General features: G+C 32.1%; 2 protein-coding genes across 2 annotated transcripts in view; one reads left to right on the top strand and one right to left on the bottom strand.

Annotated features, from left to right (window-relative positions):
• LOC140437569 (myrosinase 1-like) overlaps positions 1-19863 on the top strand; it is a 370048-nt gene that overhangs the window by 296023 nt on the left and 54162 nt on the right. The gene's annotated exons all lie outside the window — the stretch shown is intronic.
• The window catches only part of Actbeta (inhibin subunit beta), a 221951-nt gene continuing 209892 nt past the window's right edge, over positions 7805-19863 (bottom strand). Inside the window, exons 2-4 of the mRNA XM_072524795.1 lie at positions 16042-16277; positions 13423-13799; positions 7805-8173 (exon numbers count right to left, since the gene is read on the bottom strand). Coding sequence (XP_072380896.1) covers positions 7936-8173; positions 13423-13799; positions 16042-16277 — 851 coding nt within the window. The 3' untranslated portion in view covers positions 7805-7935. The remainder of the gene's footprint in view (positions 8174-13422; positions 13800-16041; positions 16278-19863) is intronic.

Here is a 19863-nt window from a genome sequence, read left to right as displayed (position 1 = left end):
TTAATTCCATTTTTCGTGAGCCACATTGCGGATTGTGAAATTGTGTACATATTTTCTAGCAAAATTACCAAAACATCAGTATCCGAAGCTATAATTAAAATCCTTGATCCAGGTGCAATTTTATGAGCGTGAAAACCAATCCGCGTATTCGCCTCTTCGTGGTAACATTTAAAATCTGCTTCTTCAGTTTTTTATTATAATTATTGTAAGCTTGATACGAGTAGCACTAATGGTAAACGGATAAAAACATTTTTTTGTTTTGGATAATTGTAAGCAAATTTTTCCTATCTTAATAATCAGCCAAAAAGCGTACCAATGCCTGTTTAGAACGATAGTTTTTAAGGCTTAGCAAAAAAATCTTTAGGTCTAACCTTTTGAGGTCCTGAAATTTTATATGGAATATCGACTTCCTTTCGAGCTTAACGTTCAGAACATTTGAATGGGGGTGACGAATTGCGGTCAAGTATTAAATGGATTTCTACAGCATCTGTAATACACTTTTTTATTATTATTGATTTTGTAATTGCTTCAAATTCCTTCAGAACTTTCAAAGCATGGCAAACAATCTTGACATACCGTATATGTAGATTGATAGAACTGATCTTGAAGTAAATAAAGTTGCCAGAAGACTGGAATGTAGGTATAATTGTACCTATCCACAAGAGAGGAGATTAAACAATATGTGACAATTACAGAACAATAACCCTCCTAAACGTAACATACAAAATGTAAAATACCAGTGTGGGTTTTGTAAAGAAAGATTAACGACCGATCAAATATTCCTTTTAAGGCAAGCTCTGGAAAAAACATATGAGTATGGCATTGATACTCATCACCTGTTTGTTGATTTTAGATGTGCCTATGATAGTGTTGAAAGAAACGCACTGTACAAGGCCATGATAGAATTCAGCATACCAGTACACTTAGTAAAATTGGTGAAAGCGACCCTGTCAAGAGTCGAGTGTAAAGTTAGAGTGCAGAACGTAGTTTTCAGAACGTTCCAGTCTCAGATAGGACTTAGACAAGGAGACAGCCTATCATGCCTTCTATTCAAAATTGCACTAGAGAAAGCGATAAGAGAATCTGGAATAACAACCAGAGGAACTCTTATTAATCGCAGCGTACAATTACTAGCGTACGCCGATGACGTCGACATTAGTGCAAGAAGAAAGGCGGACGTGGTCGAATCATTCAAGGCGCTTGAAACAGCAACAAAAAGAATGGGACTAGAGGTTAACACTAGTAAGACGAAGTATATGAAAGTATCAAATTATATACAAGCAGCACAACCCGAAGATCTAACGATCGGAACATATACTTTCGAAGGAGTAAGAGAGTTTATATACCTAGGCTCATAAATTAATCAGAATAATGCAGTAAGTGCAGAAATTAACAGACGGATATATCTGGCAAATAGAGCCTATTATGGATTAAAAAAAATTTTAACAACAAGCCTAGGTATAAAAAGAACGAAACTAGTGATATACAGATTTCTTATCAAGCCCATCCTCACCTACACATGGAAGATTACAAAGTGCGATGAAGAACGTTTAAGATGCATTGAACGTAAAATCCTCCGGCATATCTATGAAGCAGTACAGGAGAGCGGATTATAGCGTAGACGCTATAATTTCAAACTTTACCGCCTGTATGACAACCCTGATATTATTAGGTCCATCAAAATAAACCGGCTGCAGTGGTTAGGTCACATAGAGAGAATGAATGAGATGGAGCCGCCTAAACATATTTTTAACCAAAGAATAGATGAAGTGGGAAGGGGAGGCAGACCCAGAGCACGATTTAAGGATCAGGTTGAGGAAGACTTAAAATGTTGAGAGCACGAAACTGGAAAGCCAAGGCGAAGAATAGGAGAGAATAGAGACTTATCCTTGAGCAGGCCAAGACCCACCATGGGTTGTGGAGCCAATGATGATGATGAATTTCTTCAAATGTTTGTGGCACAGAAGTTAAAAATGAGGTGTAAATAACAAAAGCTATCTATTATTTCTACGTAAATAAATGTGGGTTTAACCATTTCGGTATTCGATTTCAAAGTTTTCGCAAATGTTGCTTTATGAGTTTTCAACATTTCACCAGTACATAAAAAAAGTGCAGGCGGTATGGATTTCAGTAAAACACTCAAGCAATGTTCTAGATTAATTTTCTTTTGTATGCTAACTGCTAGAATTCGTCCAAAGGTGTCGCGTTCCATTTTCATGAACACCTTCTTATTTTTATTTTTATTCATGAGAATTTTGTGATGTTTTGAGAAGTAAAATTGATGATTTTATTACGTTTTATAGGTTTCTAAAACCTTCCAGGAGTTAAAGAGTAATTTAAAATAAACTCTTATTTGTATTGACTGTCAGTTTCTTTGACATTTAGCAGGAAATCGGCAACTTCTTTGGATATAGCTTTGCCAGTAGAAATATTAAACAACTGTTAGTGATCAATTGTACCATCAAACGGATTCATCATTTCTTTTATTCCCTTTATGATACTATCCAAGTTTTTTCTGTCCTTGTAAATTTTTTTTGCAAATAGTGTAAAGTAGAATCTTTATTAGTTAATCTAATATTTTCTTTCACAGTTGATAACATTTTTGTTCCTATACTCATGGCTGAGTACTCATGCTTTATATTTACCGTTAGTGTAAATTTTTTTGTTAAACTCACTAGTAGAATTTATAAAAAAAGCCTTCATTTTTTAATTATTAATTATTTATAGTGTGGACAAATCTGTATCGGGTACCTCTTGTTTTTCTATAAGTTTTGACAAACTAAATTACCTATTAAATAATTTTTATCCAAACAGATCCTTCCAGGTCTTTGTTATATCGGATATTCTATTATCTGGAAATGAAACAATAAGCGTCCTCTTAATAAAAAGATTTGGAGGCTTGTTTATAACAATTAGTAAAACAAAATTGATTTTCAATGGTTTTATAAAGAATAAATAAAAATTTATTTCCCGCTACGAATAAAGTCGAATGGAAATCGTGCCAAATATCTTGGCATGAGTCTTAATGCAAAGCTAGAGTAAATGCTTCACATAAAAAGTCATGAAATGCATTAGATATTTCTTTCATAAAATATTATTGGAATTGCTAACACTGCAGCTGGTAAATCGTTAAGATATATTAGTTTTATTCAGGATTACTTAATTGTCATCGTATATCTGCATCACAAATTTTTTCTTGATTACTGCCGAATCGTTTGTTTTATATGTTTAAGGATATAATATTCCCTCTGTTCGATACAACCCATACCTTTTACTGTGTTATTATATCATCTTTTTTTACCATGCATAGTTTTTGTTACTTTTCTGATAATAATTTTAGATTCCATTTCTTGTTCAGTAGTACAGTCATTGAAGGTTTTCACTCCGATTTCGATGAACCTCCATCGATTTTCATGAAAATTGGTATGTAGTTAGAGGATACCTTAAGATACAAAAGTGACATGGTGTCAACTTGCGCTTTTACCCTGGGAGTGGATGCCACCCCCTTCTCGGGGGTGGAAACTATTTTATTAAAAATAACCCCAGGAATCGATAGAGGGTAACAAAATTTATCTTATAAAGTTATTAAAATAAATCAATACTTTTTGTAAAAAAAGTTGTCATTACAAAAATTGAAGCCAATAAAAAATTTAATAAATTTCTTGTTTATAAAATCTTTTATTATTAATATAAAGTGAGTTATAGGTAATTAAATGTATTTTTTTTCGGCGAGTACTCAAATCTGAATATTCAAGCTTAAATAACGGGAAAACAATGCATTTTATGAAATATACTTATTGAACAATTTTCAAAGTACTCAAAAATTTATATAAAATGAGCTCTAGAAAAAGTTGATATGATTAAAAATAAGCAAGTTATGTTGAAAATAAGAGGAGCCTTTCGAATTTTTTTGGAAAAAGTGAAAAAACATACGCCACTTCCACAAAAATTAAAATTTATAGTAATCTCTATAAGACTTTCTTTATTTTAGCATAAGTAATGACCTCAAAAATTTTGACCGGTTTAGAATGCATATTTTTTAAAAAAAATTTGATTTAATAAAATCAGAATTCAAATTTTTATAAATTTCATGTTCTTTTGAGAATAACTCCATATATACTTAATATACTTAAGAAATGATAGAAAATAAAATTTGAGGTTTTTTTTTTGTAACAAAGATTTTCCTTTTTTTTTATTTTTGTAGGCTAAAAAATAACTGAGATAAAAACGTTAAAAAATTAAATTTTACTGCGAGAACTATGTAACCGGGGCCATTTAACCTTTTATCTTTTAAAAAATAAGGGATTTAAAAAATTAAATTTATTACGACTTTATACCCTTTGGAATTACCTTTCAAATGGTTGTTAAATGAACCCGATACCATAGAAATTAACGGAGTTATTGTAAAAAAATCAATAACATTTTTTTAGAAAAAATTAGAGTACAGATTTTATATGTATAATATATATAGGAAAAAAGATAGGTAATAAGAAGTAGACGTGTCGATAGGTATATGCTATAGATAAGAAGCTAGTGAAAGGAATTCTGTATATCTGCTCTGTTGAATATATATTCCGTTGAAGAGTCTTTGTTTCCAACTAAAAATCCCAATCCACCTGCTCCAGAAGAATTGTTAAAAATCATTTTTTGCAACTGCAAAAAGGGTGTGGCGCTTCTTGTGGGTGTCGAAGAGTAGGGTTATTTTGCAATTCAGTCTGCGGATCATGCAGTGGGGACAATAATTGCCAAAATAGCCCTCTAATTAATAAAAAAGGAGAAATTGGTGAAGAGAGCTCTGATGAAGAGTGAAAAATTAACAATTAAAGTACTATTAATATGTGATTAATTTATGAAACATTACTTAAATAAAAAATGAATGAACTTTTCATATATTTTAATATTTATTTTAATATGTTTTCCTCTTAACTAACAAATTAAATTTTTATAGGTCACATAAGCACTGAAAAAATTGTTCAGGAAATGTAGAAAGAATAATATTAATAAAGTTTGGAATATATTAAAAAAGTTTATCACAACCAATAAAAAAGTTTCTAAACGATTAAAGCTAATAAAGCTAATAAAAAAATATTTTCCATTATTTTTATAAAAAGGGGTAGTTTTTAAGGGTGCAAAATTACGTAATAAATAGATAAATATTTTAATATTCAGTAAATGAGATTTTAATTCAGTAATGTATTATTCAAATAATTAAAGTTTCTTGAAATTAATTTTTTTAATAATTCTGCTATAAGGGGGTGGTTTTTAAGGGTTGAAATTTTACAGTCAATCAAAAATTATATTATAAACATTATAGAAACTATTTGGGTAATATTAATATGCGATTTGATAATCAGAAATATAAAAAATGATTTTTTCATGATTTTCGATTTAAGGGATAGTTGCTAAAAGGGTTGAATAATTAATTTAAATCATAAATCATGCTTATAAATATTGCAAAATATTTAATTTATTTAATTAATCGAGATTACTTATGCCAGAATGTTTAAATCTGCATTTTTTACCATTTTTAACAAAAGGGGTGGATTTTCGATTTTAACAAAAGGGGTGGAAGTTAAGCATATGTCACTTTTGAAGTTGAGGATAAAATATACTCAATCCCAAATTTCCATGCAAATCGACGGAGGTTAACCGAAATCGGAGGTAATAGTTGATTTTTACCTTCAATCACTGTACTATAGAAAGCACCAGAAATCTGATAATTTCCGCCCATATTTCTTTTTTTTTGCCGATTAATGAACGAGATGATTAACAAAAATATTTAATTTTGCTTTTGAGACAGGTACTATACCTTAAACTTTCCTTAAATCAGTATTTAAAATTCCTATAACCAAAAACGTACAGTGCAAAATAGTGAACTATTAGTCTTATGAGCTATATGCGTAAACTATTCGCAAAATTAATACATCTTTGAATTTTAAAAAAATATTGTATAAAACTGTGTAAACTCTGCCTGTGTTAGTTGTAGGGTAAAGTGAATAGTTATATAACCAATGAAAGCCAAATTAAAACGTGGAGAAATTATTGCATAAAAAAGCAATACTGGCATTTTTGTAGAAAAATGGAAGGACAAGAGGGATGTCCTTATGCTAAACACAAAATTTTTACCGGAAATGGTGGTGGTCAACAGACGTTCACGTGAATTATTGAAACCCAAAAGTGTGCTGGAATACAACAAACATAAGGCCTATATTGATTTATCAGGTAACTTCATTATTTAAAAACATTTTTTTGTTACTGTAAAATTGTTAGATCAGATGAAATCATATAATTCATCTCTACGTAGAGGAGTTAAATGGTATAGTGAGTTGGAAATCGAGCTTGTCATTGGCACTGCTATTGTAAATTCCTATTTATTACATCAAAAAGTAACCAATAACAAAATGACCATCACAGAACTTCGTGAGGAAATCATAAAGGGTTAAATGTGTATTTAAAAAAAATGATAAAAGTATATATGTACGTTTTAGGACTTGACAAAACTTGATACCTGTCCGACTGTCGACGATTCGAGCCAAACAGATCAACACGAGCTTATAGAAACCGAAAAAAGGCGATTCTGTTTCGTGTGCTACGCAGAACTCTCAATAAAATCGGGAAGAACAGTTACCAATACAAACCCCGAAAACAAAACTGTATTGCAATAAGTGTTCGAAATCTTATTGTTTACCTTGTTATTTAAAAAAAAAACATCCATCTACCTCAAAATAAAGATTTCTGAAATGCTAAAATATTTAATTTTTTTAATTGTAGAAAATCCTTCTTCAAACCTATCGCAAAATTCTCTGACACCCAAACCAATTAATGGTCCAAATTTTTTAATACATGTTCTCACCGCTTACATATATCTTAAACGGATCTGTCTAACAAACGCAGTGGGACGCGGCTAGAAGTGTGAACTGACCTGTCGGACAGCATGCGTCCCCCACGGCAACATGCATGAAAAACAATATGTGCAAATGGGGGACAACGTTAGTTCCCCATGGCACTTTACGTGTTAAATGAGGTAAAAATTCAAAGAATCGGCTACTAGATAGGTAAGAGGTAGGTGATTTGAGATGTAAGGGTGTAAACTATTTAAAGGGTGCGTTTTACTTCAATATCCAAATGCTTTGTATTAAATAATTTTTAGAACAAAATATTTTATTTTGACGTATCTATGCATGTAAATGTTAATTTTTTGTGGATTTTCCTTATTATTTCTGTGTCTGATTTGGGTTTTTGGAACGTCCGATTGATACCTAGACACTTTTTTTTGTCTTGCTAGGAATTAATTATTTTTTGGTAATTCTATACAACATTCGTAATGCCATCTATGATAAACAGGACTAAATATTGGGGGCAGCCAAAATAAAAAAGGACCAAGAAAGTATGTTACAGTAATAACAATGTTAAGGTGGTTGAGTGGAGTGACACAAAAAGAATAACATTAAAATTGGATGTGTGTGGGATTGAATTGGAAGTGATTTATCTTATAAATAAAGATCACCCACAAAGAAAATATAGATATTACTCAAGATAGAAACATGTAGATGCAGACAATGAGAGAAGCCAACCAGACGTAGTGATAAAGGCAATACGAATGATTTGTTTTACTTAGTATATGTCTAGCTGTTGCTCTATTTCAAATATAATAAAAAATCAAATAATAAAAAAGACTATAACAATACATTTCCTTCACTATTTCTAGCATATGTAGTCTAAAATATTAAAAATTGCTACAAATTTATTTTATATACGTATAGCTTTTACCTAACCAAATTGACATTAACTTTATTGCCCACATAGATCAGACCTTTCTTAAATTTAAACCTCTTTCCCTTTAAACTTTTCCTTTAACTGTCGCTAAATATCCAAGAACAATAAATTCTTTAATCAGTCCATCGAAGAAAAGTATCAACAAAGTCCAAGTGTTGTTTACGGACAACCGCACTCGTCCACAACCATCTTAGGTAAGTCCCTTTTGATGATGGTCGAGTCCGGTCCGTAATATATCAAACTCATGCTGGAAAATTTTAACGGTGCACAACAAGGTGTCATACCTGATAGTTGTTGTGTTTTGCGCGCCTCTTCGATGACGTGCGTGTGGTACGTGACGTACGTGTCTGGGGTCCGATGGTGGCCGCAATCCCCTCGACAGTAGTTCGCGTAGTATCTGTAATAAAGTAAGAGCAAAATCAGTTTAATATACGAATATTTGGGTAGATAAGGTGACAATAAACAATGCATCAATAAAAGCACATAAATAAAGATAAATTGAAGACAATCGAAATTGGAGAAGAAGTTGAAATTAGCCTTCGTCGTCTTGGAAAGTTATTCAGCTTCACACAAGGTATTCAAAATACATATACTTTATCCAATTTCAAGCTCCGTGATCGATGGGTGTGTCATGTCGCCACAGCTTGTCTTTAGTTAGAAATTAAGTGCTAATCAATAATAAGCTGCGAGGATAACACACACTCAAGGGTCACGTCTTTGAAATTGTTTATCCCGAGCTTTTCTTAAAATAGAATAAGTATTGTCTTGTCATAAATATTGATAGAAGGTATTAATAGAACTAAAATAATTTTTAACTACTGAGTTGATTTGACAAACTTTTGCACAATTTATTACTAATATAATGAACTACAAAAAAATTATTCAAAATGGCCGCTATTTGCTATAATATAGAGCCGAAGTCTATTAGGCCATTCATCGATCACTGTAAGGACGACATTCATAGGCCACAACTTCTACCAGAGCGTGTTTCAATGACTCTTGATTATGATGAGGTCTTGTACAGACCACAATATCTTAAAATAACCACAATTAGTAGTAAAGTAGATTAAGGTCTGAGCTGGCTAACGGCAAATGTTCACTACTAATAAATTCGGGTATATGAGTTTCAAGCCACTCTTGAGTTGTTTTAACCTTATGCGCATGTGCAGAGCCTTGTTGGTATATCTAGGGTCTATTTTAAAACTTGTGTGGTTTAGAAGCACCGCTACATTTTGCTAAAATTTCCGCTAATAATTTCTCGCCGCTGGTTTAACGCCCTTTTCACAAAAATGTAAAGAAATAACGTCGTCATAGGACACTCCCCCAAACAAACCATCACTGGGGCAGGAAAATGTTCTTATTTGATTCTTGGCACCAGTTTGTGGACTTCCTTGGATGATCGTGCCTAAACTATATCGTTTTACTTATTGAAAGTTTTCCTCCGACTAAAATCTTTTTATCTGTAAAAAGGATTTTTTTTGTAACGCGTTTTACCGTAAAACGACAACGGGCGTTTTCATTTTTTTTTCTATTTTTGAGGAGCCTAACCTGTGGAGCACGAACCATTCAAGGCCAGCCGGATCTTTTATGGTCAGTAATTTCTCCCGTACCCAAAAAATTAACAGTACAGTACAATACGATAATAACGAGACAATAAAATACTGACGAGACTAATCTCTTCCTACTTGAGCAACCTGCTACTATTCGAACTCGGAACCTCGGAGGCTGTAGTGCCACAGTGAGCATTCCTGTCACCCCTGCTGTAGTCAATGTTTACCGCAGACGCTCCAAGAACACCAGGAACACTATTAAGCCTTTATGCCGACACTTCAATAGCGGCCAAGCAGCAAAATGTAGACATAGCAGTTAACAATCTGCAAATTGCGTTGGACGAAATCGAGGAATGGAGTACCAGTAGAAATCGCCATAAATAGTGCAAGCGATGCTTAAAAAAACATCAGCAACACGAGGAATAACTTACTGTACACAAAAATCTCATTGAGTACAAGAGAGAGTCAAAATACCTGGGAGTCATCATGGATAAAAAACTCACATTCAAAAAGCACGTAGACGCCACAGTACCAAAAAGCCAACATGGCTAAAGCATCCATTGGAGGACTTATAGGTAGAAAAAGCAAACTAGGGAGAAAAAACAAAATGAGATTAATAAACAGTATCATTCTTTCGATACTTACATATGCATCTCCCGCATGCGTAGAGTAGTAGAGTAGAGTATTTATTTAACCACATAACAAATATAAATATTGTTTGTAGCAAGTCAAAAAAATGCATAGTAATTAAAAAAAGGAATATAGGTAAAACGTAACTTAAATATATACAAACAAGAACACATTTTAGACAGAAAGTTAATTATTATTATGGCAAAGTTACGGTAAGCAGTTCAGTGGATGTTCTGCAATGAGTATTATATTCTTCTGAGCAGTAAAAACATTGTTTTAGAAAATATTTTTTTATAACTTTATCGAAACTATTACAGCTTAGCTGTTTATTACTTTCTGGTAAAATATTGTAGTAGTTAAAATTTTGGGGATACTCTTGTAACACTATAAAGAAGAGGATTCAAGCAGTTTACAACAACTGCTTAAGAGAAGCTGTCAACATCCCAAGATATGTAGCAGAACGCTTCATATTCAGGGAACTACAACAGGTCAGGGTGACTGAAATAATGAAGGATAGAGTCGGGACAAAATTCGCAGAATTGAAAAAGCACCGTAGTCTCATACTGCAAGAGATCATGAGATATGACGCTTTCCATCGTTGAAAACATAAAAGGTCTAAACAACAAATAGCGAATAAATAAAGGAACCAAATAAAAGCAAAGTCAAACAAAATAAAAAGTAGTGAGAGAAAACGAAATAAACACGGGAAAGAAAATCAAACAAGGAAACAAACAAAATCATCAGAGAGAAAAACAAACAAACCAACAGAGGATATTTCGTAGCTCTAATAATTCCATAAACACTACAGAGCGCCGCACTGTGTGGGTTTCAAGGGGATAGGATCAAAAGAACACCAATGGAACCTTCACATAGACATCCTACAAAAAAAAATTCACAAAAAAATATAAAAAAAGTCTTAAGCCAACAAATTTTTTTTTAAAAACTAATAAAATCCAGGCAAAATTCAACCAAAAAACAAAAAACCCGGGCAAGAATGGCACAAAATAACACGCGTAATATTTAACGGTTTCAGTAACTCAAAAATACGAACCATTCCTATTCTACACTTATGAAGAGGAATGACAGCAATACGGTTATCTTTGTATGTCAACTCTATCGTAATGGACCTAAGTCCTCAAACTGGACTTTTGGCATGTTTATAGTATACATATCAATAGTCAGTAATGTTAACATTACTTTTAGCTGCGTTCAGTTTGTCAGCCGTACAAGTTGCATTTACACTTGTATTAATATTTATGGCAGGATTAAAAATAACCTTACTTCTTACAATTATGTACTTTCTTTAAATATAAATTTAAATATAAAGATAAATTTAAAGAAAATAAGATCATCTGAAATACCTTTAATCCTCCGGTACACGGATGATATTTTGATACACTAAAAGAACAGTTTGGCTCTGAGAAGCCCAAAATTGTTTTTAATTATAAATCATAAAACTCTTTACGTTACGTCTTTATTCTACTACTACTAACTACGTCTAAACAGTGCAAACGATAGAGTTTTGCATGGATAAACTGCTGATGTATTGTATAAATAAAGCTGTTCATAATATCCTTCTAAAGCTTCCAGTAAGCTTAGATTTGCAGTTAACTTAAATCGCTATCGATGAAAAGTCGCCCGACTTCATGTTTCGTTATATATCATTTTTCTAAGTAAAAACGTTGCACGTCACAATTTATATAAAGTGACGTCACTTATATTTAAAATTTCCAGAACGTCACCCTTAGAGTTCAAATTTTCCTAACACAGCTAGTAATACGAAACTTCAAATTTTAATGACAGTTCAGCGTGTGGCAAAATTGTTTAAAGTGTTGCCGCTTTTTAATAGTTTAAGAATTTTGTTTATGTTTTGATTTCTTACATAATTTGATCATAATATATTATATATTAATAAATTGTATTTATAAATACATATTAAATTTAGATTAATAGCTTTAAAAACTAATTATTGTTGTGTATTGTGATCGTGCTATGCCAAAACAACTAAATAGTCTGTAGAAAGCTGATAAGCTTTCATATAAGTGAACAAGAAATAATGGCGGGACGTTTTGACGTTTTTACTATTAATGCTTTAGAAGAGGTAACTTTAAAATTTAGAATATATAATTTTGTATTAAAATGCTTTCTTATGTATTTTAGTGTGTTGCAGTAGTCTTAATTGTAAGTGTATTTACTGTTAATATAACAGTTTGACAAATAGTTGACATTTTAAAAATTCCTCACCTACTAACTATTCTAATGTTTTGGCAACGCTGTGGGGTTCTGACGTTGTAAATCTTGAATGACATGCAATCATTTTTATATGAAAAATTCTATATAGAAGTAGCTACCTACTAGCGAACACTGTTGGACATTGTTCTGTGCTTTCTTCAGTGTCTGACAAATCTAATTCAGACTCTGAGTTATAACTACCGTCTTCGTATATAGATTCATCATCATTAGACTCATCGAAATTAAGATAATTTTCCGTCCCCATCATAATATTTTTTGATGGCGCTATAATAATATAATCTCGTAAACACAGTCTAGAATACGTCTTTAAATAAAAACATTATCAGACTCAGGATTGACAGATGTTGCCGTACGTTTGGGAAAATCTTTCGAAGTTGCTAGTAAAGAAATTAAAGATAAAAAGAGAAATCAAACGATTTCTACCTAGCGAAACCGAATTCAAATTTTTACCACTATTTTTCCTAAAACTTGCGAAACAAACAGCTGGATAAATTACTCGGCAAGGGAATCTAAAATTGCATTCCACATGCCGTTCATCCTTGTCAAAATTCGTAGTGAATTAAGTTTCTGATACTCCAAACGAAGTAAGTAATAAAACATAATGACGGTATTAGATTTTTGTTTTGATACAGGGCAGCGACAACCGCTTATACGTATTTCAACCTCTTTAGGTCTCGTCAGAACGGTATAGCCACTGCTCTGAACCAAAACAAAAATCTCTCCTGTCCTAGACAAATTGAAGATAATATTTTAAAAGTAAGTGAAGAAAATAGTCTACAAGTACAAAATGATCTCGAAGAAAAAAGGACAGTAACTAGTTTTTACGTTTCTGATTGTGCTTATAATATAGATAACTATATATACATACACATATATATATATATATATATATATATATATATATATAATATATATATATATATATATATATATAATATATATATATATATATATATATATATATATATATATATATATATATATATATATATATATGTGTGTATTATAAAGTAATAGTGTAGATGCTTTTGTTGATTCCTTACACTTGCTTATAAATAAAAAAGAGAACGAGATAGTTAATTGTACAAATAAACAAAGAAAGAAGTTCCTTGGGATAAAGACTTGAGATACCTTACTTATATAATGCACAGGTTTACCTTAATAAATAAATGTTAATGCTGTATCTTAAAAGATAAAGAGTAATTCAACTTACCCTTGTGGTGCTATCACCCAGTCATCCCATCCCAGCGCCTTAAAACTAACATAAAATCTTTGCTTGCAACATTGATTCCCAGAATCTTCTGAACAATCAATTGCTCTCCGTCGGACTCGCTTCGCTGTACTGGGATCTGTATGTATTACTAGGAACGGCCTATTGGTGTTGGCTTTAAGGCTTCTTTCGTTGATGTTGTTAAAAAGATGGATGTGCCAATTAGCACAACAGCTGCAATCAACAAAGAGTCGCAGCTTTTCATCGTTCGACTCCGCTAGCCATTGTCGGACGATCTCTGTAAGGTCTATTTTTTGCCAACCGCTTCGCGATTCTTCTAGTGTTACAGAGATTGGATCTGATGTGAGGCGATCAAATTGCTGAAACAAAAAAAAAACTTAAAGATAAAGTGACTGCAGTTCGTTTCGTGATATACTCTAACTAAACCTTAGGTTTAGTTAGAGTATATCAGGGTCCATATATTACAAAAGAAAAAATATTACACGCATTAAAAACAATGAAGAGTGGGAAAAGCCCTGGACCTGACATAATTTCTATAGAAATCCTAAAAATTCTAGATGAGAAGCACATTGATGTTTTAGTGACACTCTTGAACCAAATTTATAGTTCAGGCGTATTACCCAAAGAGTGGTTAACGTCGATTTTTATTTGTCTCCCCTAGAAAGAGAATGCAGCGATTACCGCACCATTAGCTTGATGTCTCATGTGCTAAAGTTGCTATTAAAAGTCATCCATAACCGAATATATCACAAACTGGACATAGACGTTAATGATACACAATTTGGTTTTCCCAAAGGCCTAGGAACGCGTGAAGCTCTTTTTTCACTTAATATACTAATACAAAGATGCCTGGATGTTAATCAAGATATATACGTATGTTTTATTGACTATAATAAAGCATTCGATAAAGTACGACATAAACAATTAATGAATGCCCTGAAATCAAAGAAGATTGACTACAAAGACCTCAGGATCATATCAAATTTATACTATAAACAACGAGCAAAAGTACGTGTTAACGAACAGCTGTCAGAAGAAATTGAAATAAGATGTGGAGTGAGACAGGGATGCGTATTGTCGCCCATTCTTTTTAATGCCTACTCCGAAGAGATCCTGAAAAACGATCTTGAGGGTGAAACAGCTGGAATAAAGGTAAATGGAGTTCCCATTAACAACATTAGATATGCGGACGACACTGTGATCTTGACCGAAAATATTGAAGATCTTCAGAGACTGGTGACCAGAATAGCCGAGTATGGAAAAGAGTATGGTCTAACAATGAATGTCAAGAAGATAAAATTTATGAGAATATCGAAAACTCAAAGAAATAACGAGAATCTTCTAATAAACGGAACCAACGTCGAACAAGTGGACAAATATGCATATCTGGGAACAATGATATAACAATGAACAACAGAATAGAATAGAAAAGGCTAGAGCAAATTTCAACAAAATGAGAAGAGTGCTATGTACAAGGGATTTAAAATTGGAACTAAGAGTTAGGTTGGCGAGGTGCTATGTTCTTTTGACTTTATTTTATGGAATGGAATCTTGGACCTTAAATGCGACATCAATGGAAAAACTGGAATCATTCGAGCTGTAGGTGTATAGAAGAATTCTGAAAATATCGTGGACAGAACGCGTCACAAACAGAGAGGTTCTGAGAAGGATGAATAAAGAAATAGAAATTTTAAATATAATTAAAACAAGAAAATTGGAATATCTCGGACATATTGCTCGTGGAGAGAAATACACCTTGCTCCAACTGATTATGCAGGTAAATATCCAAGAAAAGAGAAGCATAGGGAGGCGTTGAATGTCATGGCTGCGCAACCTGAGAGAGTGATACGGATGTACATCAAATGAACTTTTCAGAGCAGCCGTCTCAAAAGTCCGAATAGCTATGATGATTGCCGACCTCCGCCGCGGAGATGGCACTTGAAGAAGAAGATACTCTAACTCCCAATATTCGGGTAAACGCAGTTTTGGGACTTTGTCTAATTTTTCTGACTTCAAACCAGTTTTTTTAAGTTTCTCTCCAATATGTAAAATTACGATAGATCGCCGATTTTGATTTATGAAACATGTTCAACATGACGTGAAACATCAGAATCAGATTGACAATTTTCAATGATCACTCTCCAAGCTTTAGCAATATCAAATGAGGCTAAATAACCCATGATTTACAATTTTAAAATCAAGGTGGTAATATTAAACAAAATTGGTTGCTAGGAGCTTTATTGAATGGAAAAATGCTGTTTAAAAAGGAAAACAACAATTTAAAAAAATATATTCCTTTTTTTAATTTAACTAATTTTATTAGTTCTTTGTATACTTTCGAGATTTAAGTAAGAATTTTCCTTAAGTTTGTTTTACAGATCCATCTTCCTGTTATAATTATTGTACTTAGAATGGATTTGCCACACATAGAAAAACAAGCCGTACTATACTTTACCGACTTTGAAAGAATACTGCTGGAACAGCAAATTAAAAAAGTTGATTTTTAATCTTTATACTTTTGCATGTTTCTTCAAACCTTTAACTAAACAATTAAGAAAATATTACAAAAATAGTTTCTCAACAAATATAAATCGTCCTTACCCTTGAACTAAGTGTAACAGACTCCGGCAACGTTGTCGATATGACTTTGAAGACGAATACGTCGGTGGTCCGACATTTGACTATGGACGCAGCACCGTGATAACGTTGCGGTGGCGTCTGGAAATCCGCCTTCAGCCACAGCGTCGCTGTCCTCACCTGGAATTCCTGACCTACTTGATTGGATTCCTGAATTGTGGCACGGAATTCCAACAGCCGGTTTTGATTGACTCTTGGACCTGTAACGAAGGAAGAGATTTCTATTAAGCAATCGAGCAGATACGATCGAATAGGTGTTTGTAATGTAGTGAATTTTCAGTATGTGTATACACCAAGAAAACAGGTATACTGTTAGATATCAAATAAAAAAATAACACATGCTAGTTTTATAAAATATATTTACATCAAATGTATAAAACAATGCATACTAATTACATAGAAATAAAATTGTATACAAAAACCTGGGTAATTTATTAGTCTAACTTTAATAACTATAACTATAAAACAAGGATAATTTTTTATCCTGGGTTTATTTATATATATATATATATATATATATATATATATATATATATATATATATATATATATATATATATATATATATATATATATATATATATATATATATATATTTATGTATATATATATAAGAATAGGAAAAAAGAAGTACTTGTGACTCGTTTGGAAAAAATATATAACTGTTTTGGATGGGTTGAAGCTTTCAATTGTGTTTACAATTATTATCAAGAGCTAAAAAAAACAAACTATCTTACAAGGTTGAACTAGAAAGAAAAAACAATTTTTGTTAACTTACCAAATAAAAATTAAAGATTAAAAATTTTATATATATATATATATATATATATATATATATATATATTTATATATATATATATATATATATATATATATATATATATTTTGTTGTACTTTTGAATGTCCATAAGCAATAAAAAACCGATATACAAATTTTATTACTTAAATAAAAATTAAAATTATTGATATTTCATAAAGACACGGGCATATAAATTTTCAAACATCCTGTATAAGACAAAATATGTATTTTAAGTTGTTCGAAGAATTGTTCATTAGGCCTCAGAGACAAGACTTTCAAATATTATCGATAAGAAATTTAAATAAGTCGGTTATTGTGGAATGGATTTACCCGGAATAAAAGTGTATATAGAAAGTGTTTAAACAATAGACCGGGATTTGCGGTGGTTTTTCTCCCCGAAAGATTATATCGGTAAAAGTTTATTAACAGAAGACATTGAATTGAGAAACAGGTATCGTTTGTAGCTATTAGTAAGAAATATTTGTAAAGCAGATAGATTTAGTTAGAATAATTAAAGAATGTTGTTTTCTGGAATTACCCGAATGACGTTTTATAGAGAGAGTTGGTTGGTAACGATATACGTCACAGAGGTGAATGATTTTTATTGGTCAATTTTTGAATGCAAGGAGGTGGTGGTTTTGGCTATGAGATAGGAGAGAGGAAAAAGGTTAGTTAATCAGTTTTCGTCGTCCAAGAAGGAAGGAGCTTTGTGATTTGTGTTTGTTTGAAGTCCCGAAGACGTAATTTACCGGGTGTGTTTATTTGCTGTGTAAAAGCTGACCAGTGTGAGGAACGGGGTACAGAGAGATAGAAAATCCAAAGGGTATAGGAATATTAATATCAGACGAAGCCGGAAACATTTGGAGTTATAAACAGGCGCGGAGATTGGCTCAAAAGGAGGCTGCATAGACTAACACGAGTGTTGGGTTGCAGATACAAGGACAAATAGGAGAAAGGTGTACGTCATCTGGACCACAATAGGAGCAGAAGCAGAGAAAGGATTTTTTTTGTGGCGTGGCCATAGAATTGCAACGGCAGAGAAAGAAAGGTCAGTCAATTTTCATTAGAGCAGGAGTGTGGTTTTCATTTATTAATTAAATAAATTGAATAAATAATAGAGACAGTTAATTTTGCGATCATTTAAAAAAAAAAAATTATAAAAAGAGCTTAGTTATAACACATATTAAAAATCAATGTAAAATAACATTTGGGTCCATGATAGAAAACAACTTCTCATATATTTAAAGTTAGTATATTGCAAATATTACAGGATTGATTGTTATATAAAATTTCATTAAAATAAAGGACATCTCACATATAGTTCAGTTGAAATTCTATGTATATTATTCAGGTCATATTACCTATCCCAATTAGGAAGCCAATTGGAAAATATTTTGAATCCACGATCAAAGGTAAATAGTACAAGTTAAATAGCCTGAGATTGTAATTAATTAATGCTGATTTATTGTGATTAATTGGAGATTAGATCATTTAATAAATATTTTTTCATAAGGACAGGATTTTTTCTACATAAGCAATATAATACAGTTTAAATAGCATAACAATATATATATATATATATATATATATATATATATATATATATATATATATATATATATATATATATATATATATATATATATATATATATATATATATAAGCGGGGATCCTACAGCTTCTGCCGCTTCCCGCATTTCGATCGCCATCTTTTTCTATCTCTCCAGGTGTCTTCATCAATGGCTCTGTCTTTCATGGTTCCCATAACACCGTGTCTCCAAGACTTGGCTGGTCTTTCTCGTTTCCTTCTATTACTTGGATTGTATTCCATAGCTCTTTTTGGCCATCTGTTGTCGTCCATCCTCTGTACGTGTCCATACCATATTAACTGTCTAGTTTCTATTCTTTCAGAAGTTGTATGTACTCTATCTGTTTTTCTTCTAATTTCAGAACTAGGTATACGTTCTACTCTTGATATACGGCAAGCTCTTCTCAGGTAGTCCATTTCAACCGTGTCAACTTTTTTCTTTCCTTTTACTGTCATTTGCCAACATTCTGCTCCATATGTAAGAATGGGCTCTACAATTACTTTGTAGATAGTGATTTTAGTTCTCATAGAAGCTTTGTTGGACCAAAGTATCGAATTCAGAATTTGAACACTCTTCCTGCCTTGTTGCACTCTATAGTCTATATCTCGTTCCGTTGTTCCTTTACTGCAGATAATACTTCCCAAATATTTGTATTCGTAGCACGTTTTTATTTGTCTAATTTCCAAATCCGGGTCTTCGTCTTCACTGCCTATTCGCATATATTCTGTTTTAGACATATTCATACTCATCTTTGAGCTTTCTAAGCATATAATCTGCATCTTCTTCACAGCTTTCAATTAGTACTTAGTAAGTAAAACAAAACAGCATAGGAACTCGGTTTTTGAAAAGTAATTTTCATGACGAAAACCAGGACATTTAGCTTGTTAGGTTTCGAACGCGACAACATGCATTGCCGAAAGCTTTGCAACTGGTATCACAAAGTCCAATACCTATATCACATTATTGTGTAAATATTGTGATATTTAAACCTATCGTCAAAACTGAACTACACAAATTGAATTGCAATACTTTTAATTAAAAAAAGTTACTATATTTAAATCTTCAAATACCTATAACATCTATTAAATAGTAATAATAATGAAACAATAAATATGTTTTTTAAAAATACGTTACGTTATACTCTCGTTTTGACAATTTTAATGGTCATAAGTTAAAGCTCCGAAATCTTACCCCAGTTGTTGTGCTTTAAAAACACTGTTGACCTCAACTTCCTCTTTATGGGGTCAAAAAATACGAGTTCGAACTCAGACAGTGCATTAGAAGAAAATTATGGCAGCAGTTTCCTACGAGAGCAAAGATACATCGATCGAAGTAATTTCTTAGCAATTCATTTGTTTAATGGACCATTATGGTATAAGAGCAATTGGTTTAAGGTG

Source organism: Diabrotica undecimpunctata, chromosome 3 (assembly GCF_040954645.1).
Source record: "Diabrotica undecimpunctata isolate CICGRU chromosome 3, icDiaUnde3, whole genome shotgun sequence".
In the NCBI taxonomy this organism is placed as follows: domain Eukaryota; kingdom Metazoa; phylum Arthropoda; class Insecta; order Coleoptera; family Chrysomelidae; genus Diabrotica; species Diabrotica undecimpunctata.
The sequence above is the reverse complement of the archived record's forward strand: the minus strand, read 5'-3'. Positions and strand labels throughout refer to the sequence as shown.